The 25,979-nt window shown below is 40.4% G+C and overlaps 5 protein-coding genes across 13 annotated transcripts in view; 4 read left to right on the top strand and 1 right to left on the bottom strand.

Annotated features, from left to right (window-relative positions):
• The first annotated feature begins 1,228 nt into the window (after window positions 1-1,228).
• Window positions 1,229-4,725, top strand: LOC108234111 (CD209 antigen-like protein E). The gene is made up of 6 exons (XM_017413051.3): window positions 1,229-1,465; window positions 1,713-1,820; window positions 2,658-2,918; window positions 3,000-3,163; window positions 3,243-3,373; window positions 3,634-4,725. Exons 1-6 carry the CDS (start codon window positions 1,345-1,347, stop codon window positions 3,785-3,787), a joined length of 939 nt encoding a protein of 312 aa, XP_017268540.1. The 5' UTR covers window positions 1,229-1,344; the 3' UTR covers window positions 3,788-4,725.
• A 510-nt stretch (window positions 4,726-5,235) lies between these two features.
• LOC108234337 (CD209 antigen-like protein E) lies at window positions 5,236-8,363 on the top strand. 2 transcript variants are annotated; one of them, XM_025004980.2, is made up of 6 exons: window positions 5,236-5,379; window positions 5,666-5,767; window positions 7,156-7,413; window positions 7,562-7,725; window positions 7,907-8,046; window positions 8,117-8,363. In XM_025004980.2, exons 1-6 carry the CDS (start codon window positions 5,301-5,303, stop codon window positions 8,271-8,273), a joined length of 900 nt encoding a protein of 299 aa, XP_024860748.1. In that variant the 5' UTR covers window positions 5,236-5,300; the 3' UTR covers window positions 8,274-8,363. The 2 variants fall into 2 exon arrangements, with proteins under 2 accessions (XP_024860748.1, XP_017268939.1); XM_017413450.3 differs by having other exon boundaries at window positions 5,238-5,379; window positions 5,654-5,767.
• A 335-nt stretch (window positions 8,364-8,698) lies between these two features.
• LOC108232874 (CD209 antigen-like protein C) lies at window positions 8,699-11,550 on the top strand. Of its 2 annotated transcripts, XM_017410943.3 has the most exons (6): window positions 8,699-8,879; window positions 9,170-9,286; window positions 10,253-10,501; window positions 10,590-10,753; window positions 10,827-10,963; window positions 11,118-11,550. In XM_017410943.3, exons 1-6 carry the CDS (start codon window positions 8,777-8,779, stop codon window positions 11,266-11,268), a joined length of 921 nt encoding a protein of 306 aa, XP_017266432.1. In that variant the 5' UTR covers window positions 8,699-8,776; the 3' UTR covers window positions 11,269-11,550. The 2 variants fall into 2 exon arrangements, with proteins under 2 accessions (XP_017266432.1, XP_017266441.1); XM_017410952.3 differs by lacking the exon at window positions 9,170-9,286.
• On the bottom strand, window positions 11,407-15,584 carry ttc8 (tetratricopeptide repeat domain 8). Of its 2 annotated transcripts, XM_017410918.3 has the most exons (15): window positions 15,374-15,584; window positions 15,081-15,104; window positions 14,833-14,953; window positions 14,654-14,717; window positions 14,409-14,568; window positions 14,199-14,288; window positions 14,072-14,116; window positions 13,895-13,980; window positions 13,713-13,800; window positions 13,522-13,632; window positions 13,289-13,428; window positions 13,020-13,194; window positions 12,743-12,865; window positions 12,192-12,275; window positions 11,407-12,064 (listed from the first exon to the last, which is right to left on the bottom strand). In XM_017410918.3, exons 1-15 carry the CDS (start codon window positions 15,485-15,487, stop codon window positions 11,948-11,950), a joined length of 1,542 nt encoding a protein of 513 aa, XP_017266407.1. In that variant the 5' UTR covers window positions 15,488-15,584; the 3' UTR covers window positions 11,407-11,947. The 2 variants fall into 2 exon arrangements, with proteins under 2 accessions (XP_017266407.1, XP_017266418.1); XM_017410929.3 differs by lacking the exon at window positions 15,081-15,104 and having other exon boundaries at window positions 15,374-15,583.
• Window positions 15,585-16,345: 761 nt separating this feature from the next.
• Window positions 16,346-25,979, top strand: part of eml5 (EMAP like 5) — a 31,997-nt gene continuing 22,363 nt past the window's right edge. For 2 of the 6 annotated variants that reach the window (XM_017415750.2, XM_017415742.2), the window contains exons 1-4: window positions 16,348-16,888; window positions 22,184-22,343; window positions 23,834-23,932; window positions 24,247-24,315. In XM_017415750.2, coding sequence (XP_017271239.1) covers window positions 16,692-16,888; window positions 22,184-22,343; window positions 23,834-23,932; window positions 24,247-24,315 — 525 coding nt within the window. In that variant the 5' untranslated portion in view covers window positions 16,348-16,691. Of the gene's footprint in view, window positions 16,889-22,183; window positions 22,344-23,833; window positions 23,933-24,246; window positions 24,316-25,979 lie in introns of all 6 variants that reach the window. The other 4 variants (XM_017415717.2, XM_017415734.2, XM_017415758.3 and 1 more) reach the window with 4 other exon arrangements.

Below are 25,979 nucleotides of genomic sequence, written 5' to 3'. Positions count from 1 at the left end.
TAAAAGTCTTATTTTCTCATTCCAAAGAGGCTGTTCTCTTATCACAAGTTGTAGTTTTGCTTTAAATTTCTCTTTGAACTGGTAAGGTTTTTTTCTTGGCCGTTTTCAGAGGTCAGACTTTGTGCATGCCAGATAATTTTAAAAAAGCTCTCTTCACTTGACACCAGCAGGCCCGGCTGCTAACAGATATATATAATAAAATAAAATTTATAAACTTTAGGGTAATTAGATGTTTTTCCTTTGGATTTTACTAATTCTTTACACTTATTTATAAACTTTTTTCCAGTGGATTGACTGATCACAGTTTAGAGACTTTTAGTCATTTTCAGGATGAACTCACCTGTTTTTTTAAGAAATTGATCAGTTAAACTGATTGCATCTTATAGGAATAAGTAATTAGAGTATTTGAGTCACAATTATCATTGATCAGATCTCGAGCTGAGGGCTGAATCTGTTCATTACAGGGAACTCCCATCAAACCTTCTTACAACAATAAGACTAAATTTGCTTTTTAAGATTTCATTACAAGATTTCAAAAATATACATCAAAGCAAAATCAATTCAACACAACACAAAAATAAAATCAACACTAAAGATTTGGGCATAATATTCTGGGTTTAGAATCAGGGGATTAATCTAAATGATCAGAAACTTATTTTAACAGATATATTCACCTTGCAACAATTTAACAAGATGGCATTCTGAAACAAGAATGAACCATTTTAAACATCCATGATATTGTTTTTTTTTTGTTTTGTGCCTGGACAAATTTAATTCCTACTAGAAAGCATGATGCTTATTTAGTGACAATAATCCAAGGTGCAGGGACATAATAAAAGTCTGACCTCAAAGTAGAGTTTACCCAGCAAAGCGTTTGCTGTGAGAGTTTAGGGAAGCTTTGTTAGCGGCCTTTTTTAAAAAAAATTCTACCACAGAAGCACCAGTTCAAGCAATAAAAAACCTCAGTGCCTTTCGTCTTTGTGGTGGGAATTCATTAACCAGCGACACTCACTGGCAGCATTCAGATGAATTGAACTGAAGAAAAATAAGTGTTCCAACATGTTTTTAATGAATCACCAAAGATTGGGCAAAAATAAAAGAGGAAGGAGATACCACTACATCTCGTTTTTTCCTTGGAAAAATTGCCCAAACGTATTTTCACTTCTGTTTTTTCATGAACTGCTTTAATCCAGTTAATTTTGACAGGATTTAAAACACTGTTCAGTTTTTTTTTCTTCTCTGCCCATTGTTCTCTTCTTTATTGACGAGTGCATGTCATTGCTGGACTAGGTACTCACAGAACTTCATTCATATGACTTTGCACTCGACAACTAAACAGCAATAATGGAGAAGAAGGAACCCCAGGTGGACCCTGATGGTGGATTTAACACACTGATTTGTCAGGAGGACTTGGAGGATGATGAGCTGAAAACTTACAGCCAGTCTAACCAACAAAAACTGCAAGGTATGAGAAGTTACAGGTCTGTTAAATGCACTTTAGCTTGAGTTTGCTGAAATTTGTTCTGAAATAGTGCTGAAAAATATGTTGAACTGTAATTCTTTTTACCTGCAGCATGGATTAAACAAAGATTTTATGATTTAAAATGATAAAGCTTGTATATTAGAACATAAAGCTCAACATCATTGAGATGCATTCAAAATGTGTCTTGGCGTAGTTTATTTTCTTAACATTTTATTATTTTTCTGTCCAGCGTCTTTGTTCCGCACGAGTCCAGGGACAGGCAGCAGACTGGCTGCAGTAATCCTGATGCTTCTCGCTGCTGTTCTGCTGATAGTTAATATCAGCCTGGGTGTTCATTGTGAGTTACTTTTTCTTATGAACAAATAATCTCCTGAAGCTTTTAACTTCCTCAGTTCAGTAAAATATCGACGAGTCAGAAACCCATGTTCAATTCATTTTAAAGCATCCAATGAAAAAAAAAAATAAAAAAGGAAAATTCAGGTTATCGGTGTTATGATGGTGCAAAGCAAACCCAGAATGCAGACTCGTGTGGAGTTAACAAAAAACGATTTATGAACAAAAAAGGAAAAGAAAAGGCCGATGTGGCAGCAAGCAAAACGAAAACTTTAAGAGACAGCGAGGAACAAGAAGCGATGATAACAACATCAAGCAGAAACAAATGAATGAGGGAGCAATGGAAGCTAAAGAACAGGATGTAAAGACAGAAGCTGACAAGGAAGTGGACACAGGTGACTCGTGTAGGTGGGCGTGACAGGCTGACTGGAGAACTACTGAGCTGAGGGCAGGAAACAAGACAGAATCCCAATAACATATCACACAGAGCTACAGAAACACAAAGCTTAACTACGAGAAACAAATTACCATGAAAACAGAATAAACTAAACACAAGCATTACATACTTTCTATTAATGAATTAAACAACTAACCAACCATGTCAGTTTTATCAAAATGTATTTAATTAACAGTGTTTATACATAAATTCATAGCCACTGTTTTATTATTCCTTGTTTTTTTTGGTAACATTTGGAAGTTTGATCTGCAGATTGGGATTAAAAACCTAAATATTCATCCTGCACTGAAATATGACCCCTTTTTAAAAGTTGTTATGCAGTGTAAGAAGGAAAAAAGAAAAAAAAAATCTTTATTACAGGCAGTTTTATTTATACACTTACAGACAGCAACCTCACAGATACCCACCTCACACTCAAAGACACTGAACGCATCGGCAAAGAGCTGGGTGAGCTCCAGGAGTCTTACAAGACTGCGATCGGAGCCATGAAGGGCGCCCACATGCAGCTGGACAGCGAGCTGAACCGGCAGCAACAAACCAACTGGGAACTGGAGCATCAGACAAAAAGACGCAAAGACTTCGAAATGCAGGCTGATACGGTCACAAAGGACCTGGCCAAACTGAGAACACGCTTACCAGAGATTAGTGAGAAAACTTTTATTTTATAAAAACAAACAATAGGATGGCGTGATTTGTTTTGACGTGCATTATTGTCTTTTGCAACAGCCGTCAGCTGCAAACACTGTCCTCCTGGATGGATCTTGATGAATTCAGTGTGTTACTACTTCTCTTTCGCTGACAATGGTGGACTCAAATCGTGGCTAAAAGCCCGAGACTTCTGCCGAATCCACGGAGGAGACCTTATAATCATCAACAGCAAAGACAAAGAGGTTAGTTTTTAGTTCTGGACACGATGATCATTATATTTTGATATCGTTTAAATAACTGAGTTTGCTTCTTCTCTGTAAGAATGCAACTGTAAATTACTTGTTGAGCCACCAAGATCCCTCGAAGACCCAAAAAAGCTTCTGGATGGGGCTGAGAGATTCTCAGGAGGAGGGGACTTGGAAGTGGTTGGATGGAACTGTGCTCGATGAAGGGTAAGATTTTAGACTGAAAACAATAATTTAGAGGAACATCCAGCAGGGTTTGTTTCTGGTCAGTGAACAGTTCCAATAATCAGCTTTTATACACGAGAAATCTCTGACTACTGGTGGCATTTTCTGAACTCTTCAGCACTGAATACTTACAAATTTATGTGGATTTGACTTCTTTTTGCACATGCTCACAACACCGTCTCATCTTTCTGTGACAAAGCTCCATGACGCGTCCCTGTAGAGTGACCTGCTGCTTGTTTCAGGTACTGGCAAGACGGAGAACCAAACGACTACGATAAAAACGAGGACTGTGCAGAAATCTTTCCCAGCATAAACTTCTTCAAGGCTTGGAATGACTTGAAATGCAGTGATCTACAAAATTGGATTTGTGAAAAAGCACCAACCTCGATAAGTTAAAAGCTTCAGTTGCTGAGGGAAACAATCTATGCTGTAAATACAGTATGAGCTCACTATGCTTGTCTCACAAAACTGAGACGTCTGGCAATCTGCAAATCTGCATGCGCTGTGTCGCTTATACTATTATTTGAAGATGTGCAGTCATCACTGCTATAAGAGGGCAAAGGAAAGATACAGACTGGCACAAATTAGTTTGTAACCTTGTGTTAAAGAAAGAAAGAAAAAAAACCCACAGTGGTCACTGAAAAAGTTGGAAACTGACAAAAGTAATAAGCCACTTTTGGACAGATGTAACAAAACTGCAGTTTTTTTGGCAACAAGTGGGTTTTTCTTTCTTTAACGCGAGAGTGTGATCAAATTTGTCCACGTCTGTAAACACGAAGCACGATTCAACAATGAATGATTTACATAAAACATAAAACGATCAAAAAAACAAATCAGACAAACTGTGAGACACAGTGAAGTGACAGTTAATAATCAGTCTTTTAATGGTTTAATTAATTAAAGGTGGCCAATAGGGAAGGCTATATACATATACAACTTTTTAAAAAACTGTTTTTCTAAGCCTGGTTTGACCCGGTAACAGAAGGAAAAACTTGTCTCAGATGACCGAAGATACCTTGAAAGTTAACAGCACACATTAAAACCTGAAATATGTTTTAGCTCTGAATAATTTAAAGTAATTTAGAGTCAACTTTGGATAAGCGGCCCTTAGAAACTTTGGTCTTGGTGTTGTGTTTGGAGAAGGACTGTTTAGGAAAATAAATGACAAAAAACTCTACAGAAATCTGTTTAATACTTGGTAAGTGACGAAAGACATATTTTATAACTGACTTAATGTGGGTTTTGAAATAAAGGTCTGCTTCATAATGAAAAATAAACATTTGTCTGGCTTAGATTGTGTTTTTTTAGCAATAAAGACTAAAACTGAGAACAAATGGTGTCTCTTCTTTGGCTTTGAAGACAATTATCTGTCTTTTGTCTTTGCTTAGTTAAGAAAAACTCAACATACAATTGTTAATTTGGTTAAGACACTTAATAAGTGCTTATAAGGCACTAAAATAGCCTAAATGTCTGCTAAGATAAATTCCTTGTTTTGCTGCTTTTGACAAAATCAGTGGAAGCGTGTAGATGTTGAATAAAAGAGGCTCCAGAGAAGCAGATTGTGAAACTCTACCCCAGAGGTGAGTCATTACCTGTCTACAAAGCAAAGTCCTTTTTTAAAAAAAAAAAAAAAAAAAAAAAAAAGCATTTAATAAATTAAAACTGATTTATGGTAACAAATTACAGCAGATCCAAACACAAGCTGAACCATTACAACTGAATTACTCGCCTCTGTCCCCGTGGGTTTCTGTGCAGTTAGTCCCATTCGTTTTTTTCTTTTTACCATAATCAAACACACACACACACACACACACCTTATCGCTAGTTTGAGCAGGAGAGACAAACAGATCAATAGGTGCTACTTGCAGCGGTATAGTGGAGGACTCACTGTCAAAAACGAAGGGGAGAGATGTCGTTCGATGGGAAGATTTATCAAGACTTAACCACAGATGAGGGTCTGCGTTCTCATCGCCAAACATTTGGACAAGGTAAACTTCACAACAAACTTTACTCCAGCCTCCTCTGTCTGACTCCTTTTACACAAAGGCTTTTTTTTTACTTCTCTCTGGATCTTACCTTTTTTAGCTTTGTATAAAATTTAAATATCTTCACGAGTATTTTGAAAATGTGCTCTTTAAACCGACTAATCCCCCTGTGACCTGTCAGAGGGTGAAATCGTCACAATAAAAAGCTCTTTTTCTTTAAGACTTTCTAAAGACAGAATGAGCTTTGAAGATTAACACTAATGGGAACGTTTTGAAGGTATGTTTGCAGACAGAGCTGGATTTGGCTTTCAACACCACCGGCTGGTTATACTGAGTCTGGGCCTGCTCAACGCCGCTCTGCTGATAGCTGCTGCTGTCATCGGGGTTTACTGTGAGTATAAGAGTTTATATGTGCACTACTAGTTTATTAACTCATATATATATATATATATATATATATATATATATATATATATATATATATATATATATATATATATATATATATATATATATAGCCAGTGCTTTGTGAAACATAAATCACAAAACTGACATTATATCATAACAACATTTTTATTACTTGCACTCTCCTCTGAAGCCCTTTTATGTAAACTGTATTTTAATAAACTTGAGTTCACTCATTTCAGTGTAATAATAGTTATTCTTCAACACAGAACTGAATAAAACAGAAATATCTAAATTTAATGACATTTTGGTAGAAGATACAAAAGTTGCACACTTATTATAGTCTGACCAACAAAGATTTGGAGATCCTGTAAATCCTGGATGAATAAAAGATCGCAATTTCTACTTCTTCCCATGCCAGTTTGTTTCATTTCATTTATTATTTTTTTGTATATGGACAAGCGTAAAGTCAGATGCTGTTTTAAGATCTAAAAATACTGCTCAAAATAATTTGGAAAGAAATCTTCACTGAAACAAATTCTTTTTCTTCAGAAACAAGAACTGTTTACTGTTTGTGGCCAAAATTCAACCTGTTGTTGCCACTTTTATGCGCTGAATTACGAAGACGGCATCACTTACACAACCTGGATACAGCCTCTGTATCACAAATCAGAGAACCTACTCTTTGTTAGATGTCAGGTGGCCTGTTTTGGCGTGCTCTTGTTTAAAAAGCCATTGTTCATATTTTCCTGATATTGATCTTGTTTTCCAACCCGCAGCCCAACATTCTCTAAAATATGTTCAATTTAAGACTTGAATGTGCTGCCGCAACATTTCCAACCAGTTTCAGGTGATGCTAATCACCTGGTTTCCCAAAAGCAAATCTTCCAAAAATTTTTGTGATGTTAGATTTATTGTCAGTCACGTTTGATGTTAGTGAGTGCTGGACACCGTTGGTGGTGCAGGGATACAAACGAGAAAAAAAAAAAACAGGAAAAGTCTTTCACACAAAAATCTAAAAGGCAACATAAAATACCAGATATCCATCCATCCATCAATCTATTTTCTTTGCCAGCTTCTCCATTCCGATACCAGATATATTAACCATTAAATGGTTAATTCGTGTTTTCATTAGCTTTAAGCTGAGATGTTTCACTGGATAGATGACGATGGAAGTGGTGGTGCTGCAGAAAAGGTCAGAACATCATCACAATAAGTAGGATTTATCTTTCGGCTGATATAAATGCCTCCTCCAAATGCCACAGTAATCCTTCTAGTAGTTGCTGAGATGTCTGGGTCAAAGTGGTAAACTGACAGAAACAATAACCAGTTTTGCGAAGGCTTGTTTTCTCTTACGTTGTTCTTATCCGTCAGGTGCGAATGCAAAAGACCTCCAGGTTTCTGATTTAGCAGCTACGCCCCTCATCCTGGAGATGAACTTCCTCCGCAACCACACGGCCATCGTGAAAGCCAAAGCCGAGTTCCAGAGAGCCCTGGTGAAAGAGCGTGCTGACTTTGTGCAAATAAAGCAGGAAGTGATGCAGAAGAAGGCCCTCACCGACAGCCTCGAGCAAAGAATCAGGAATCTGCAAGCAGAGAAGACAAACCTGCAATCCAACAGAACTGTCCTGGGTAAGAAAGGAGGCACAAAAACCTTTCTTAGGTGGAAAAAGTCCAACTTTCTCCTCCATAGAAACACATATATAGACGTTATGCTGCAATTAGTCCTGAAAACGTTTTTAGGAAAGGCTTTTAACGTCTCGAGCTCTCATTAAAACAGAGAAAAACTGTGGCAGATGCCCTCTGGAATGGGTGCTGCTGAAAACAGGCTGCTATTATTTTTCCAAATCTGACGCTGCCTCAAGAAAGAACTGGTCAGACAGCAGGGCGGACTGCGTCAGTAAAGGCAGTGACTTGGTGGTGATCAACAGCTTGGAGGAACAGGTGAATACAATGACAGATAAAAAACAATTTGAAGACTAAAAGGCTGTGACATTTTCTTATCCTTGGGAGTAGACAAAGATAAAAGAAGTCTCACCTCATTCAGCTGTTTAGTCTTTTCCTTTATTGCTTGGGCTCAATTCTAAAGAATTATCTCATTTTCATTTGTGTTTTTTCTTTACAGCTAAGCCTTAATGTCAATTTTCCAAGGCTGCAGAGCAGCAGCAGCATGTGGTGGATGAACGGGTTCTGGATCGGCCTCACGGCTACGGAAAACCAGGGAGCGTGGCTGTGGGTGAATAACAAGACCGAGGAGGCCACAATGTGAGCATTACCACTTTCACTCGCGAATAACGTGGAGATAAACCCTAAATAGGTCTTGTTTACCATAAAGGTACTGGAGAGCTGGGGAGCCCAGGAACAGCGAAGCTCACAGTGGAACCTGTGCTGCGTTTCTTTCCGACGCTGACAGTATGAAGACGTGGTACAGTGGAAACTGCCAGCAGAATCAGCTGAACTGGATCTGTGAGATGGAGCCAAGGAGAATCTGAACTGTCTTACACACCTATGGCAGAGGAAATGATGAATAAAAAGGATTAAATCAAAATAAAAATGCTTTTGATGCATGAACTGCGACTAGACACACGTTCATTTATGTTGTGTGTGATACAAACTGTACATATTGCATGAGTTAGTAACAGTAGATACTTTATTTTATTTAAATGGCTGAATAAATGAGGTCACAGCAATGCTTTTAAATGTAACAAGAAACGCTTGTGTTAAAAATATGTTTAAAGGAAACAATTTTTGAATCACTAAACAAGTAAAATGGTTTCAAATAAATTCACCATTGTCTTGTTTTGGAGGGCAGGATGGCTCTCAAAGTGACCCTCTGTAAATTTTTAACAGAAGAACTGGATTTTCTGTGTGCGATGTTACACACACACACACACACACACACACACACACACAGGCGGACACTCACAGGGCAACGTCCTGACAAACAATTTCTGCTGGAAAATCCCGTCCACTCCTCTCATATCAGCGATCAGAAATGGAGGAGAAAGAAACTACGACCGGCTCCTACGTTAAACTCGGCGGTTCTGTCGAATCCACCGAGGATGAACTTCCTCTGCACTCAAACCAGGAACAGCAAGGTATTAAATAATATTAATAATAATAACAATAATAATAATAATAATAACAATAACAATAATAATAATAATAATAATAATAATAATAATAATGAGCTGTATCAGGTTTTAAAACTGCACTGAAACATAGGACATAGGTTATTGAATCATGTTTTTGCTCATATGTTAGAAAAAGTCAACACACATGGTTGACTTACTGAACATTCATCAGTTTTTTTTTACTATTTTGATAATTAGGCATTGTCTTTGTAGCGCCCATGCCCTTGATATTGATTAGTAAATGTCCTGAGCAGTGACCATGTGCACACTGAGACCTGAGTTCAGTTTGCACCACTACAAGCTGCTCGCCGTGAGCCTGGCGGCGCTCGCTGCCATCCTGCTGGCGGTTAACGTTGGCCTTGGAATCTACTGTAAGTTGTTTTAACCCAAAACTACATCAAACTTAAAGCTGATAACATGTCGTGTTTTGACCGTGATCGATAAAGTTAATTGTGAAATGAGGATTTATTGATGAGTAGCTTTGGGCAAGACAAATATTTATCACATGATGACACTGCAATAGTCAGCCAATGTAAAAATTAACCACATTAGACAACTATTGCTACTTAAAGTTTGCATTTATTTTATATACTTTATAATGTTAAGTGACAGTAGTTGATGTAAAAAATATAACTTTGACAGATAATTATCAGATAGCTGCAGACTTCAAGCCCTGTAACTCATCAGCTTTGATGAATCTCTTTGATTTTAGCTTTAAAATTTAATGTCTTCTTTTAGTTTCACAGTTTTAATCTGTAAAAGTAAATCCCCGTGTGCCATCTGACTCATATATATATATATATATATATACACACACACACACACTGGTGAAAATATAAAAACAATACAGATGCACTTTTGCATCAACAAAACAGTATATTGTTTGCTTGTTTTTTTACAAATAACATGTATTATTTAAACATATGTATACCAATTATTATGCACACACAAAGACATCTAATGTAGTAGCATGAAGAACGGTGATGTGCCAGGATTTTCACAATAAATCTTTTATGAGAGTTTTTTATTCTTTTTATTTTTTTACATCTATCATCTATTCGCTTCTCAATCCAGAACATAAGTTAATTCAATTATTGTTATTATTATATATATATATATATACATACATACACTTTCTGCTGCAGTTTAACCATTTTATAGCACAACCTATTGTTCATAGGATCCATTAAATCTGTAAATATAGTTTTTTTAATATCTATATTTCAAATAACTAAGTTCAACTTGTCATTATTAAGTGGGGAAAATGTTTGTTTTGTTTATTATTTCCCCCCCAGTCCTTCATTCATTTTCTAACACTGTGTCTGCACTGATTGCAGACAGAAAACTTACTGACGGCAACATTGTGAGGGACTTGAACAGAGAGATAGCCAAACTGCAGGTTTCCTACAATGCTGCGGTCCGAAGCAGGGATGAAGCCCAGAAGCAGCTGGAGACGGAGCGCAGACAGCAGCAGGTCACCAAGTGGGAGCGGGACCACCTGGACAGGAGAGCCAAGGAGTACCAAAAGCAGGTGGACAAAATTCACATGGAAACTGCATCACTGAAATCCCACCTGCCGATGATAAGTGAGAGACTTATTTGCTGTAAGCGTGTTACCTGTTGTTGCTGGGACTCGGCCAACACACCGTGATCTCTTTTTCTCTTTGGTTTCAGGTGAGGGCTGCAGACACTGCTTGCCTGGATGGACTTTCTTGAGCTCACGCTGTTTCTACTTCCCGCTCTCCAACACGGCTTACCGCACGACGTGGCAGGCGGCCCGACAGTTCTGCCAGAAGCGGGGCAGCGACTTGGCCATCATCGACAGCAGAGAGAAAACTGTAAGACTCTTCAGCTGCTACCGAATCGAACATACTTCATGTGCAGTAAAATTGGTGTTTTCTTTGTTGCCAGCTGGCAATAACCGAGCTGGTACAGAACAATCAGGACTCCTCCGGCTCATTTTACCAGAATGGCTTCTGGATCGGACTGAGAGACACAGAAGAGGAAGGAGTTTGGAAATGGATTGACGGGATGAGACTGACTGAGGGGTAAAACTTTGATTCAAAAGATCATTGTCAGTGTCTTAAATTCTCCTCCTCGTCACTGTGGTGATACGGCTCTTGAAAATGAACACTTGCTTTTAAATACAGTGTGTGAGAGCGGAAATCGCAGCTCAGCGAAGCTACCTGTCATTTGTTGCAGGTACTGGAATGTCGGAGAGCCGAACAACCACAACAACGAGGACTGTGCAGCTGTGTATCCCCATAGCAACCCCTTCCTGTCTTGGAATGATGCACCGTGCAACTACAACCTGAAGTGGATCTGTGAAATGTCACCAAGGGCTATGGGTTAATGCAAACAGGGGAGGGAAAAACCACGTTAAATTCAGATTTAATTGCATTAAAAAAAGGCTTGTTTCGTTATTGTCATGTCAGTATAGTCTATAAAATGGCAAAGAAGGCTAACATTAAAAAATGCTTCAGAAAATACATGAATGTGAATCATTTTATTGTAAGAAACCAAAAAAATGTCCCTTCGTTATGTACAGATATATTACTGATCTTCAGTTTCCAACATTTCAGAAAAACATCTGGATCACATGCTGTGAATTTCGTATGAATTCAAGTCCTACGTTGGGTGAAACAAAACATCTATCCTCACATAAACAATAAAACTAAGCTTACTGAAACTCTGCATTTCTGTGTTTTGATGCATTTGAAGTTTGTAGAGAGAATTGCTTATAAAGCAAAACAAACTACTATTACTACCTGTGGTTCTGTACATATTTTGTGCAAAATCCTTATTAGAAATGTCCGACATATTTCTAGTGGGGTAAAGGGCACTCATAAATATATAATTTATATTAACTGAGTACCTGATGACAAAGGTGTACTCAGTAAAATGGCAATTTAGAGATAAAGTTTTATTAAATAAAAACTAACGCCCCTTTGCTGAGTTTTCAGTTTGACTAACGTGCCCGCCTTTTACTACTTTCATCACTTTGTGTTCGGATGCCTGATGGTGTTCGACCCTCACAGCACCACAAAGTGCTGCCGAAGCTGCTTGAGGAGCTGCTGGGTGTCGACGTGCTCCGGAAAAGCATCCTCAGACTTTTGGGCCGCAGTGTAGCTGCTCTGAAGGTCTCCAATCTGGATACAGACAAAACAAACAAACAAAACAAAACATTTGACAAATATATTAAAGGAATTGTTACGACGTCACTGCTCTCTGCTGATGACAGAGCTCAGACGGACAACACGGTGATGCATTTATTACCTTTTCGCAGAGAATGGAGAGGTTGAAGTGCGGCTCATACATGTGAGGCGCCACTGATGCAGCCGTTTGTAGGAAAGCTTTGGACTGGATCAGAAACATCAGAACAAAAATTATCTCTCACACAAAACACATTTTATCACAACATCAGTCACACGGGAACAAACCTAAACCAGTTTTAGAGCATCTAACCTGTCGCATTGTTAAACACGAGACTCTAGTGTTGTGTTTTTAATTCCATTTCTGCTTTTTGGGCTGTAAAACTGACAGCTGGTTGAAACTACAAGAAAGACTCTGCACTGCAAACAAGCAGACAGCCCCGCTCTGTAACCGAATTAACATAATCTCAAACATCTCACGATATCCGATCCCACAGGAACTCTGAAACAATTTATGGCAGAGGCCTTGGTTAACGAAGGCTTGTTGGTTGGATTTATGCTTTGCAAGAGTAACCTTTAAAAAAATCCTGTTGTACGAGAACACCAAGACAACACTCTCGTGAGTATTCATCATCTGATTAAAGGAATCACATAAAGGTTTGACTCACAGCTCACCTGTTCAATATGACCTTTGCGCAGCTCCAGTACAGCCAGATTATTATAGGCCTCGGCATGATCATTATTGAAAGCCAGAGTCAGTTTGAAACACTGATATGCCAGGGTCAAGTCCCCTATGCCCTGTAAACACAGAACACATGAGCTTAACCCCGTCTTGTGAGTCCTATAAATCATTATCTGATTTGTTTAACTGTAGACCTTGTTAAGGATGGAGACATGAAATCAAATCAGCAGACCTTCTGGGCTTTTTTTTTTTCTGCAACTGCTGACTCACCACAGCAACATGTCCAATGTTGTACCAGACATCTGCCTGCTCTTCGTCATTGGCTACCAGAGCCAAAGCCCTCTCAAACGAGGACAGAGTCATATCGTACTGCTGAGCGTAGAAACAGCACAGGCCCAGGTTGTTGTACAGCTGGCAGTTATATACGCCCATCTGGAGCAGCCGTCTAGTAAAGGCAGAGGCATATTGAATCAAACTTAACTTCGCACCCCCTGAACTTTACAAATGCATGACATCTTTCGGCGTAAAGACCGTCTGACCTGTAGAAGCGCAGGGCGATCTCGGGCTGATCCGTGTAGAAGTGGTTGCTGCCTATGCAGGCGATCGCCTCCACGTGTGTGTTGTCCTGTTTCAAGACCTCTTTGTAGTACTCGGTGGCTGAGGAGATGTTATTCATTTCCTGAGAATGAATCCCATCAGAAACGGTAAACATCTCGTTTCAGAAGGGAATCGGGACAGCAGATGGAGAGGGCTCAGAGCTGGCATACTGCACCTCGTGGATGCGAGCGATTCCTGTCAGAAGCGTGACCTCCCCGGGGAAGTGGTCCAGGCCTTGCTTGAAAAGGTTGAGGGCTGTTATTGGTTGATCCAGGCGTCGATAGACCTATGAGAAGACACACCCAAGAGTCTTCCAGTTGATGATTTTTTTGAATATATAATGTGCTGTTACTGTTTTGTGAATACCTTTGCAAGGTGGAGGTATGTGTCTACCACCTCTTGGTGATTGAGAGCTGATCGAAACTGTTTCTCCGCTTCTCTGTATAAACCCAGCCTAAGGAAGCAGGAAAAAAAGCTAATATTAGCAAAAACAGCATAAAGAAAACAACATTGCGCATGAACACTGTAGACAGTTGCGAGCTACTCGCCTGTAGTAACATTTTCCCAGCTGAACTTTCCACCACCAGTCTTTGAACTGGGCATGCTCAGTAGCCTGAGCAGCCAGATCTAAAGCCTGCACAGGAAAGCGTTTCCTCAATAACCATAAAATAACCATAAAAACAACGACCAATTTTCTTTACAGCGCACTCGAAAGCAACACTTACGTTTTTTACGTCACTTTCATGATGGAAGATGTACTCAAACAGCGTCTGCAGAGGGAAGCGCTGATCATTTGACAGGTGAAGAGAAATTATTTTGATAAACTGCTGGAGGAAACTGTTTCTGACTTACCCTGGATAAGCTGGGCTTTTGGGAATACTTGGCCAGATTTAGTCTTGACAAATTTATAAAAGGTCCTTCTGGGTTGGTTAACATTGAAGCCTGGGGGGGCAAGGGAAACAAGTTGTGCAAAATGTGGCAAAGACTGATTGATATGAATAGACTGAATCATGTGTTTTGTTTGGTGGAAAAGGTTTTTTCTTTTTTTTTGTGGACACTCACTGTTCCCGAACGAATGAATCTACCAGAACAACCGGTGACGGGACGAGCAGTGCTTGCCGTGCGTGGAGTTTTGATGGCTTGTTCCATCGTCCCAGGACGCCCTGACTGTGTGCTCGGTCTCACAAATCCCGTGACCGGACGGCCTGACTGTGTCATAGGCCTGAATATCAAAAAGGGGGGAAAAAAATAATCAAGCATCTCCTTCGCCGCATAATGAAAACAATGGTGATTAACCTCCGGAGTACCTGACAGCTGGGGTGGGACCTCCACCCTGACTCGTTCCGGGGAGCCTCAGTGATGTACCCGGACCTGGAAGAGAGTTGGCTTGTATTATTTTAAAACTGCTCACTCAGTAATTGCTGTGAGAAACTTTTTTTATCTATTTATTTTTTTGGCTTTGTGCCGAGAAAGACCTCAAACCTACGTGCAACTTGTGCAATGGAGTTCTCATCCAGCATCATTTCAGCAATTCCCTCCTGGTCAACGTCAACTTCATCAATGTACACCATCTCTGTGAGGGCGCGGGTTTTCAAGCTCCACGCAGCCTGTGAGACACAATGTCTGAATTACACAAAAGCACTCAAATTTAACTAAAACTGCACATGTTACACTCTGATGTATTGTGGGCATTAAACAGAATGGCAAAGACAAATAAATTGCAGTGTTTATTACCTCTGAGATAAGCAAGGATGAGTCCTTAAGACAGTATGCAAAGAATCAGTGAGAAAAGAATAAAGATGATAGCATGAGTATAAAAGGGAAAAAAACAAAACAAAACAAAAAAACAGCATGCTGGAGAGGAAAGAATAGAAGCAACATAAAAAAATAACAAAGTAGCTAATGCTATAGTGAATAAAAAGCAAATAACGCAGTGCTACTTATAGTAAACTAATCGGGATTATGCAGCAGCTTGTAAAGCTCCACCGCTAGCAGCGTTAGCAGCGACGGCTAACTTCACCACACACCTGGTCGTAGGGACTGTCTTGGAGGACTTTGGTACAAATGTCCGAACACTGCTGAAGTTTCCGCCTCCTGAAATAGCTCAGCGCAAGAAACAGAGGGTCCATGGTGACCTCCATCGCCGTTGCAGGTGGTAAAGACGCTTAGCAAGCCGCTAAACCAAGACGAGAAAAGGCAAAGGGAAAAAAGCTTCCTCGGTTGCTCGGCAACAGCGGAGGAAGGCGGACCTTCAGTCCTGCGACTTCCGGTAGCGACCTAAAAAATAAAATAAAATAAAATAATTGACTTCACTTAAATAACTGACCTCTGCCAAGAAGGTATTTCTTTTCTGTGGCGTTTGTTTGTCTGAGCACGAGATTATTCAAAAAGTCAGGAGCACTCTGAGTGCTCCTGGTTCTTTTTTTGTTTTTTTTTGCATTTATTTTGATATCTATCATAACAAAAGTATTATTTTCAGCATGCCAATAAGCTGCACAGCATGTCAGACCCCACGTTTAAACTTATATTAAAGAAATTCGTTTTCAGGAATTAGCTTTTTAAGAAATTATATAACAAATATGTCCTAAAAAATACTCAAATTTATAAGCATTAAGCTTAGTTGTTCTATTGTATGGCAGGCCACTGTAACATATAATAAATACCACCCTTTTCAGTAAGACTTTTAATTTCAGACATCAATTTGAGCATTTTTCTTGTTAGTATTACCTTTCTAAGTGATGTCATTTGGTTTAATAATGATAACATTTAAAATATCCGAAATGCTGATTGTGGATATAATTAATTATTGACTATTTTAAAGACATTTCCTTTGAAGAGCCCGTGTGATTAATATATGATAAATCGGCTTGCCACACATTTAGATTCGTCGTGACTGTTTGCTGCTTTGTGCGCTTGCGGACGGGTCGAAGAACGCGATTGGGCGGGAGACCGTTGCGTCACCGCTGTGGGCGGTGCTTGTGGCGTACCGAACAGCTCCATCTTTGTAGGATTTGACAGGAGCTTTGACCTGTGTCGAAGAGGAGCAGAAGCCCGCAGCAGGAGAAGCACAGCCGGGATCTCACAATGAAAAGAACAGCGTAGAGAGACAAGAGACACATTTTATACCCGCAGGGCTGTAAGTCTATAAATGTAAACAACCCTCTTAAAAAAATAAAATAAAAAATGACTCACTTTAGCTTTCGCTGGACCGGTTAAAATCTAACGGAACTAATGGGAAGCTCGGGCTCAAAATAAATCCTTTCTTTTCTGCTGGTGAGTGAGAGTATATCTGAACGCCTAGGTGACAGAGAGAGACGGAGAGAGACACGGACGGGAAGCGCGGAGATGGCTGACAGGACTGCTCCCAACTGCCACCTGAGACTGGAGTGGGTGTACGGATACCGGGGACATCAGTGCCGCAACAACCTGTACTACACCGCCGCCAAAGAGATTGTCTACTTCGTCGCGGGTGTGGGAGTTGTGTACAACACCCGGGAGCACAAGCAGAAATTCTACCTGGGGCACAACGACGACATTATCAGGTATTATGACGGCGCGCGGGTTGGTTTCAGCACCGCGGACAGCGGCAGCGCCGGCGGGGTTGACATTGTGGACGCTGGCGTCACCTTGTCCGGTTGTAATGTGATATTTTACAGCTGCACGTGAATGTAAATGTAGTTGGGTGTCCTAACTGCGGGACAGACGGTGCCTTGTAATTCGCACTCAGATACTCTGCTGTAGGTTCTGCTCACGCAATTATCAAATACCTGTCAGTCCAAAAAACTCAAATAATGTCCCTTTTTTATGGTAAAAAAGCACCTGAAGATGACTGTCCTTGAAACCTGTCTGTGCCTTATGGTAATTCATTTCTACATGGCTAGACAAAACCTTGAATTACTTGCACCTTAGGGAAATACAGCACAGCAACCTGTCATTCATCAAATAATTCTGCCTTTTTTATTTCTCAGCACAACTATGACCTGTGTGACTATGATGCCTCAGTGCTTATGCTGACATGTGTGTGTGTGTCTGTGAGTGTGTGTGAGTGTGTGTGTGAATGGGTTGGCCTGGAGATGACTAGCTTCATAAACTGTGCCGGTAGTCAGCTGGGCTCTTGCTTCATTATTAATCGCACAATGGAGAGGGTAACCCTGCGCTGCCCTGTGGGCGATGTTCTTGAGTTTAAACACAGAGGAGGCACTTACTGAACCACATGTGCACAAAGAAAACACAAAAGTAGCAAACCAACCAAACCCCGAACTCAGTCCTCCCCTTTTCAGGTTGAGTTTCAGACGATGCAGCATAAAAACACCTCACAGGTTTTAAATCTGCTAACACTGATTCACATCATTTGCATATTCATTATCAAATGCCCTGTGCTCTATGGGATGTAGCACCGACACTGCCCCTCAGAAATAATCACCCTGGGAGAAGTTTTTATAATGATTTGCAGCAATCCAAACCGTCCCTCGCAGAAGTCTCCTCTCTGCATAATGCAGACACTGTATCCCCTCATAGCAGGAGGTCAAGAGTTCAGACTTTTCTAGTAATTTGTCGCCCATCTGCTGTGATATGAACAAAATATGAGGTCTGAGCTATTAGGACCTTTTGATCCGTTCCTCTTTATTGACACAGACAAGCAGGATCTCAGAGGATTGAGTCTGAAGCCCTCGTAAACATCACCTTTGATGGGACAACCAGGAGCAATAACTTGTAGAGGTGCTGCAAAATACAAGTGCTCTCATGTTGCACTAACTAGAATAGATGCATGATAGCTGTATAATACAAATACCTTTATATGGCACTTTTATTGTTCTACTTTGGTTGCTGCATTTGAAATTTTTGGCCAATTTTGGCAAATAATATAAAAAAAATTAATAGTCATTGTTATATCAAAGTTTGCAACATTGTTATTGTAAAAGACTGCGTGGACTGGAGTACATGCTAGGTTATTATATAAACTTCCATGCATCACATTCTGCATGCCTCATCACTGGAGATGCTCAGAGATGATTTATAAAAGTTTGGCTCAAAGGCTCAAGTATACATCACAGGGTGTGGGGAGCATCCTGAGGACCAACACAAGCTAGTTTTTTGCAGATCATTTTATCGTCCCGACATCCATCAATGACGTTGCACATTGCATGTTTTCCTAATAATCTGCAGCCTTGGAATACATAGTTATAAAGCCATCTTTTTGCTGTTTGCTCCCACGTCTGATCTTGTCCCAGACAGGTTTTCGTCACAGTCAAAACCTTGCAAATGAGCGTCTTGCAGGAGACGTGCTATGCACACAAACTGACACATGAGTGAATACGTTTAAAAAGCAGATCTACACTCTGACAGTGAGGAGCAGTTTAAAGAAAAAAGATCACAGAGATTCTTACAAATACTTCTTCTGAATCCCAGAGATTAAGAAGGACGGTTTTGCTGATATAAACAAACCACTGAAGTGTGAAAGAACGGTAGGACTACAGAGTCGGGCCGGCCTTCTCTGGTTATTATTTAATGGGTTTCGGTCTTTGAAGACGCCTGTCTGTGTTTCTTCTCCGCCGTGTGAGGCTGGTTAGAGTTTCAGAGCTCAAGGATTTTTGCAAAAATGATCTAAAACTGCAAGGCTGCAAAAGTTTGATCATAGGAGTTTACAGCATATCATTAAACTGTTTTTGTATGCTCGTTTAAAATACAAGAAAGGCCAGGATCATTTCTGACGTTGTTCTAAATTATTCTTAAAGTCTGAGAGCGAGCATTTCCAAGATGGTGTTAGAGACACAGGAAAGCAGCCTCCTACTCCAGTATCTTTTAATCTTTTTGATGGACCACAGCCAGCATTATATTATAGATGCCAGACCCAGGCTGGGCTTGTTTTTAGCTCGGAGAGCTGCTGTAAGTACAGGTTTTGTCAGTTCAGCTGCAGAGTTCATGCATTAAATGTGTCAAGTTTGCAGAAGAAAATAGAAAAAAGAAACGTCTCGCAGGTTTAATCCAAGCAGTGTCTGGGTGTAAATGAGTCTGAGGTGAGAATGTGAAGCAGACAGTTACAGTTCACAACAGCTGTAGACATAATCCTTTTATTTCAGATTTTCTTGTTTAGTCTCAATGTCTTGTTGGGATCTTTTTTCCTAGAACAGACTTTTGAGTTTGCAGAGTCAAAGTCTGAGTATAAGATTGTAGAAGATGATTATACCAACAACCTTTAACGCAGCCGAGCTGATTTAATCTCACCTTTTACACCTTTTCCTCAGCATTAATTCAGAGCTGAAGTCTTGGGTCATCTTGTCAGTGAGTGTCTCCTCTTTTGAGAAATCTGGAGTTTAATATCTCGGTGTAAGTGGTCGTCTCATTATCAATGTTTCTCACCTTCTGCCACACTTGTGCCTTCATTTCTCAGTAAGTTTCTCACTTTGGAGTCATTTAAAAAATTGATCAAAACTGGGATGCTTGTGCTTTCAGACCCGCTACGAATTGTTATGAGCCCCACTTTGTGAAAGGAAGCTTCCTCTCCAAAGAGCGCAAGTGTCTCATCTAATTAGGATGTAAGAGAGTTTATTTACTTACTGTCATGCTGTGGCCTAATTCACCTCTGTTGTTAGTGGGATTTAGGAATAACTGGTGGTATGATTGTTTCGCACAACCTCACTGGGAAAAGCTTAAATTTCATAAAGATAAAATTTAATATAACTGACCAAAGATGGTGCATCATAACTAATCACCATTTGTTGTCAGAAGATAATTCATTAAGGATGCTTATGTGAAGAGCATCATGTTGTTAGGACTGACACTTTCATTATTTCTCTGTATGCCACTCTCTTATTAGATTATATAACAATTTGCTCTATAAAATGTCACACAAGACCGACTGTTTTGTTGTGTCGCAAACCAAAGATTTTCAATGATATGATTCAATCCACTAATCAATAAGGTGATATTCTTTTATTTTGTTAATTTATTAAAAACTGAATGATAGAATCACGGGAACTGTTTTGATTTTATAAAAGGGCTGTAAACCCCATTTCACCACTCTGTCTTCTCTAATGTTCCTGTTTCATAATCTGATGAAGAAGAACTCTGCTGCTTATCATTGCTGGGCGTTTTTACGCTTTGAAGCTGGAAGAGGAGTTTAAAACATTTCACAGCATCTTAGGTCTTATCCCCCACTGTGTAGACTTTCTGCAAGGTGCTAATCCTCCGCTTCTCTCGGATCAATTTATGGGAGAGTCAGAGAAAGACAACTTCAGGAAAATGAATCCCAGGTGTTATATGTGTTATCAGACATGTCTATGTCTTAAATGTCTTGTTAAATTAAAATATATATGTTTTTTCCAATTTCCTGGTAAGAAAAAAAACATTTTACCCGTCCTTGGACTCCTGTGTTGCATGTTTGCATCTTAACCTTGAGAAAGCAGTCCCTGAGGCTGTTTATTTGCCCTAAATTTGCATGAAAACAAGCAGTTTAATTGCTGCGGTATTTGCTGTAGCTACTTTTGTGCTACAGCACTTGGTAGATGGAAGGCAGCCAAACAGCCATTGCTTATATCAAACAGAGGAACCGTGGCAACATGCTGCAGGCTAAGTCATTAGTGATGGCATTTAGCGAGCTCTTCAGATGGAGAAATGTAAGTGAGACAGTGATGCTGTAGCTGGCTCTAAAAGCCGGTTTGTCTTAAATTCATTAACATTGTCATAGTATGCATATTTAAACACCATGCGGTACAAGAATTCGATAAAAGCTCAAATCTGAATCAAAGAACCAGAGTAGGTATTTTTGTGTTCGACTCTAGTTTTTTCGAATCTGACAAATTCACCTGCTCACAGCAAAGCAGCTTTCATTGCCGTGTCTGTCTGCATCTCAAAGTGGTCCAATCATTTTTTTTCCCTCTTCTTTTCCTCTGAAAGCTATTTTTAGCCCATTTGCTCTGATTATATAAGTCGTAAAAAGTAAAATGAGAAAAGCGCCAGGTTGGGAAAGAGGCTCAACAAAGCCAGAGCAATGGGAGAACGCACAGCATCACCGGTGTAACGCTCCTCAGCTGTCAGAGACCATTGCCAGGTCAATAACGCCACACGCCTTAAATGCAGATGAAGCGATACAAGTCAGACAGAAAGATTCGCTTTGAAAATGTGGAAAAAACAGCGAGCAGCCAAGTGATGTCAAAGTGACCCAGTCAGACAGAGCGAGCTAATGCTGCCAGAAACCTTTCCAGCCTCCTGTCTGAAGAAAAAACGCCTGGATTAGGAATTCAGCAGGGCGGCCTCACTACAACGAGCTCTGTGAAACATAAAGGCAGGGACAAAGGAGGACGGCCAGGTGAACAAGGATGGGTGGAGCAGGAAGAGGGAGTCACAATGTAAAACAGACCGTTGCTCAACTGTAGAAGGCTTGTAGGTGGGGGGAGGTTCGACTGACAGAGAGGGTGAGGTTATGTAACAGCGTTGCAAACATATGCCTGGTGATGCGAGGAAACCCCAGACGAAAGGGAGGTGAAAGGGGCAGAGGATGGCTTAAGGAATGAACAAGAAGAAGAAGAAAAAAAGAGAAAGCAGTAGAATTTCACCAGTCCTGTTTGTTTTTTTAAAACAAGCCTTGAATGAACCCAGGCTGCGTGTGTGTGCGTTCGAGCGCGACTGAGTTAATTCAACCATGTCACCTCATCAAGCTGCCCCTCCGATTCCATGTAGTGCAGACTTAATGTGTTCATCTCATGCCAGTGGTTTCTGCAGCCAGGGTGAATCCCCCCGGCCGCCCCTCGGCACACGCAGGCAAGCACGCAAACTGGAACACTAACCAGATTTTCTCTCCCCCCCATCTCTCTCTCCTCTTTTTGCTTTTTTTGCAGTTTAGCGCTGCATCCGGAGCGCGTGCTGGTGGCCACGGGGCAAGTGGGCAAGGAGCCTTACATCTGCGTGTGGGACTCCTACACTGTGCAAACTGTGTCCATCCTCAAAGACGTGCACACACATGGGATCGCCTGTCTGGCCTTTGACCTTGAGGGACAGGTGCGATTGTGAAGCCACACTCAAATGACAGGGATACTCTGTCTCAGGGGGGGCAGTTTCTGAATTCTGCTTTTATTCCAGCAACATTAGGTAGAAAGTTGTTGCTGCTTTAATGGTTTTACAGGAAAATAATCAGCTGCAGTGTTTAATATGGCTAACATGGAGTGAGACAGTAAGGTAAATATAAGTGAAACACAAGCAACAAATGGAATCCAGTCAGTAAATGCAGCTTTTTTAAAATTATTTTTCTTCATATTTTTTAACCAACTCTTTTTTCTACCATTGGTTAAAATGAACACTCCACAGTCTCATTTTGGACTGAAAAGCTAAAAATTTTAAGGAACAATTACAGGTTTATAACTTCCAGGGTGAACTTTCCTTCCCACTAAGAGACACTGAGATGAACTCTTTGCTCTTCTCCATTTCAGGCTTCGAGCTGGGGATTTAGATCAAATGTGACAGTGTTCAGCAGCTCTATTTACTTCCTATCTATTCCTTGTCTGGATCAGGGGAAGTGAGAGTTGAACTCAGGACAATCCAGAGGAATCCTTGGTGCATTCATCCTGCCCATCCATTAAGACAATATCAAAAAGGATACACTGATGTTTGAGACATCTCTTGTAGAGATGTCTCAAACATCAGCATGACAGCTCTGTTGTCCTGTATAAAGAGCACGAGAAGTCATGCACTTTGTTCTGCTTTATTCTTTCTCTCTCTGTTTTAGCCAGTTTTCCTTACACCACACTGTGCAGTGGTTGAGGGGTTTAATCTAAAATCTAACCTCAACCACCATTTATTAACCTGTCTTTATCTCTACAAATACTTGTGATTAGCTGAAGTATCATTTCAGGCTAAAATAGAGCATTTGAATAAAAAAAAAAAAACACGTTTTATAGATTTTTTATACCAAAAAAAACAACCTGCTTGCAGAAATCAGTAAAGATGTAATTAATTTCCAAAGAACCTCCAGGTCATCAGAATTTGTCATCTGGAGATCATAAATGTTCACAAATTTACTGTAATCCATCCAAAAAGCTTTTAAGACAGTTGACAGAAGGCGTGCCTCTAACCCATTACTTACACGGTTTCGCTGCGTTTCTTTACGTAGCAGAACAAACTGCTTAAATGCGAGTTGAAACGGCACAAATGCCTCAACCAGACGCATAGCTGAACACTGATTCTGTACCGGATTAAGGAGGGCATCCCTTATCATGTAAAGTAAGCTGCAGAGCAGAGGAGGATTTCCATGAGAGCTGCTCTTTCTTCTTCTGTTCCACTAATGCTGCCTACTCAGTCAGCTATAGGTGGCTCCTCTGGCAAACACGCTCAGATGTGCTCGCTGGATGTGCCAGGGGCTGGACAACTGTTCTCCTCTGCTCTGCAGCCATTATTAGCCCTTTGATCATGGCTTACCACATCACATTGAAGGCTTGCAAGCATCGGTTTAGTCTGTTCAATGTGTGAGGTGTTTGTCTTTGCTCTCTTTGCAGTGTCTGGTGTCTGTGGGCTTGGACTCAAAAAACACAATCTGTGTGTGGGATTGGAGGAGAGGGAAGGTTCTGGCAGCCGCTCCCGGTCATACAGACAGGGTAAAGACTTTCTTCCCACCTGGTCTTCATCATGAGTCTCTGTATCGACTGCTTCAATTAGCTGTGAATGCAGGATGGAGCACCTGCACAATAGGGACATAAACAAGTTAGGTCTGATTGATTGTGGGCTTTACACAGCCTGAGAGGGCGCATGGCTAATGAAAAGGAATTTTAAACAGATGAAACTCAGGCAGCTATTATATTTTCTAATTCAGTTGCAGCTCGTGCAAATTCACGCGCCTTTGTTTTTAATCTGGGACATTTGTGATGCAGGCGTATAGAAATTGAACACACTGACTGTTTTCTTTTCACAGATATTTGACATATCGTGGGATTTGTATCAGCCGAACAAGCTTGTAAGCTGTGGTGTCAAACATATCAAGGTACGTCCATCTCTGGTCGGAAAACTGCAGCGAATCCCCAGTCAGCTGAGGTTTTCCCTCACTTTTTATCTAAAAAAAAAAGACTGTGACATTGAGGTTTGGTGGATTTTATGTCAATGCATCTCCATTTCCCCTTTGCTTTATTTCCATGTTCATATCAAAGTCCTAAAATAGATCTTTGCAAATTTACTTTATTCCAGAGCCCATGGTTATCAGGCACTTAGCATAAGTAGGACAGGCAGTGACTCAGAGTCTCTCCCCTCAAATTTGTAGTAATCGGCACTGCAGAGAGGAAAAATGTTTTCCTTTCATCGGGGACCATGACTCTGCCACTCTGCCCACCCCGTCTCTGCTTCATCTCTCTCCATTCAGCTTTTTTTGAAACCCTCTACGCTACAAACTGCAGCTGTGCCCGTGCACTTCCATTTCTGGTCCGATCTCCGCCGCTTTTCTTCACACACAAGTGGTGCGCATGAATCTCCAGCGGGTTAATGCAGGGTGTCTTCACCAAGTCCCCCCTAGGGATATTTAGAGGCTTTTTCTTTCCAAAAAATTGGGAAAAGAAGAAATTGCGGCTACTGAACTTATTTCTCACTCTCCTATCTCGGTCCGGCTTGATTTGTCTCTCCTCTTATAGTAATCTCCCCCTCCTTGCCCATAAACTTTTCCTCCACTGCCATGACACAGAAATCCCCTCCAGTTGTGGCACCCCTCCCCCTCAGTCCCTGCTGAGTCCTTCAGCCCTTCCCCTCCTCCTTGTCTTCCTCTCTCTCTCTCTCTCTCTCTCTCTCTCTCTCTCTCTCTCTCTTTCCTCCCTTCTGGTTTTCTGATGCCAAGGCAATCCAGCAATTGTCCCACATAATTCCCCAGCCTTTACCCCGCGGACCATGTGACATCTGCTCCCCCGGCCTGTGCTCGCTCAGCGATTATAGCACTCAGAGCGTACAGGAGATTTAGACCCAGTAATCCACTCACTATCGAGCTGAGGGAAACACAACCTCTGGGACGAGGACACGTCCCACCTCACACAGACCTGTTTGTATTTTGAGTTGTTCTGGACAACACATTTTACCAATTTCTTCTTACTGATAAACTATTATAAGGTATTTAGGGACTGTAGTACACATACTCCCAACACGTATGACTTTTAAAACATGATTGTCTTTACTTTATTATTTGAGGCCTGTAAAAGAAAAAAAAACTAATCTGGTAATTTACAAGAAAAACAGATAATATAAAAGAATTTCTACAATTAAACAGGGATTTGTTAGTGAGAAATATGCAAACAACAAGTTAGGTACAATTTCAGGAAATCAAACAATTGCCAATTTTTTGTTTTGTTTTGTTTTCATTTTGTTTTGCATGAACGTAGCATGTCTATAACTTATAATTTTTTTTATTTCGGCTCCCATGTTCACAGATAAATTATTTGCTTTCAGAGTTTTCTATTAAAACTTTTATCAAATTATTAATAATCAACGTATTTACCTCTTATTATCAATCACATTTGATTAGCTTTAATGTGTATATAACATACAATAAAATATATTAACACAACAATTTTCTTTTATTGTTACCGATGAACATTGTATGTTTTTGCTGGTTTGTGGAAAGACTGTAGTAGCAGCTGCTGTAGCACTGCTAACCAAGACATTGATAGAATT

This window comes from Kryptolebias marmoratus, linkage group LG10, assembly GCF_001649575.2.
Source record: "Kryptolebias marmoratus isolate JLee-2015 linkage group LG10, ASM164957v2, whole genome shotgun sequence".
Lineage (NCBI taxonomy): Eukaryota > Metazoa > Chordata > Actinopteri > Cyprinodontiformes > Rivulidae > Kryptolebias > Kryptolebias marmoratus.
This window is presented reverse-complemented; position numbering and strand designations above follow the sequence as displayed.

Coding starts and splice junctions, on each gene's coding strand:
- LOC108234111 (XM_017413051.3), top strand. CDS start 1,345: ATGGAGAAGAAGGAACCCCAGGTGGACCCTGATGGTGGATTTAACACA. Junction 1,466..1,712: donor TAACCAACAAAAACTGCAAG/GTATGAGAAGTT, acceptor TTTTCTGTCCAG/CGTCTTTGTTCCGCACGAGT. Junction 3,164..3,242: donor TCAACAGCAAAGACAAAGAG/GTTAGTTTTTAG, acceptor CTTCTCTGTAAG/AATGCAACTGTAAATTACTT.
- LOC108234337 (XM_017413450.3), top strand. CDS start 5,301: ATGTCGTTCGATGGGAAGATTTATCAAGACTTAACCACAGATGAGGGT. Junction 5,380..5,653: donor TCGCCAAACATTTGGACAAG/GTAAACTTCACA, acceptor AACGTTTTGAAG/GTATGTTTGCAGACAGAGCT. Junction 7,726..7,906: donor TCAACAGCTTGGAGGAACAG/GTGAATACAATG, acceptor TTTTCTTTACAG/CTAAGCCTTAATGTCAATTT.
- LOC108232874 (XM_017410943.3), top strand. CDS start 8,777: ATGGAGGAGAAAGAAACTACGACCGGCTCCTACGTTAAACTCGGCGGT. Junction 8,880..9,169: donor CTCAAACCAGGAACAGCAAG/GTATTAAATAAT, acceptor TGTCCTGAGCAG/TGACCATGTGCACACTGAGA. Junction 10,964..11,117: donor GGGATGAGACTGACTGAGGG/GTAAAACTTTGA, acceptor CATTTGTTGCAG/GTACTGGAATGTCGGAGAGC.
- ttc8 (XM_017410918.3), bottom strand. CDS start 15,487: ATGGAGGTCACCATGGACCCTCTGTTTCTTGCGCTGAGCTATTTCAGG. Junction 14,569..14,653: donor GGTCCCACCCCAGCTGTCAG/GTACTCCGGAGG, acceptor TTTGATATTCAG/GCCTATGACACAGTCAGGCC. Junction 13,633..13,712: donor CATACCTCCACCTTGCAAAG/GTATTCACAAAA, acceptor GTCTTCTCATAG/GTCTATCGACGCCTGGATCA.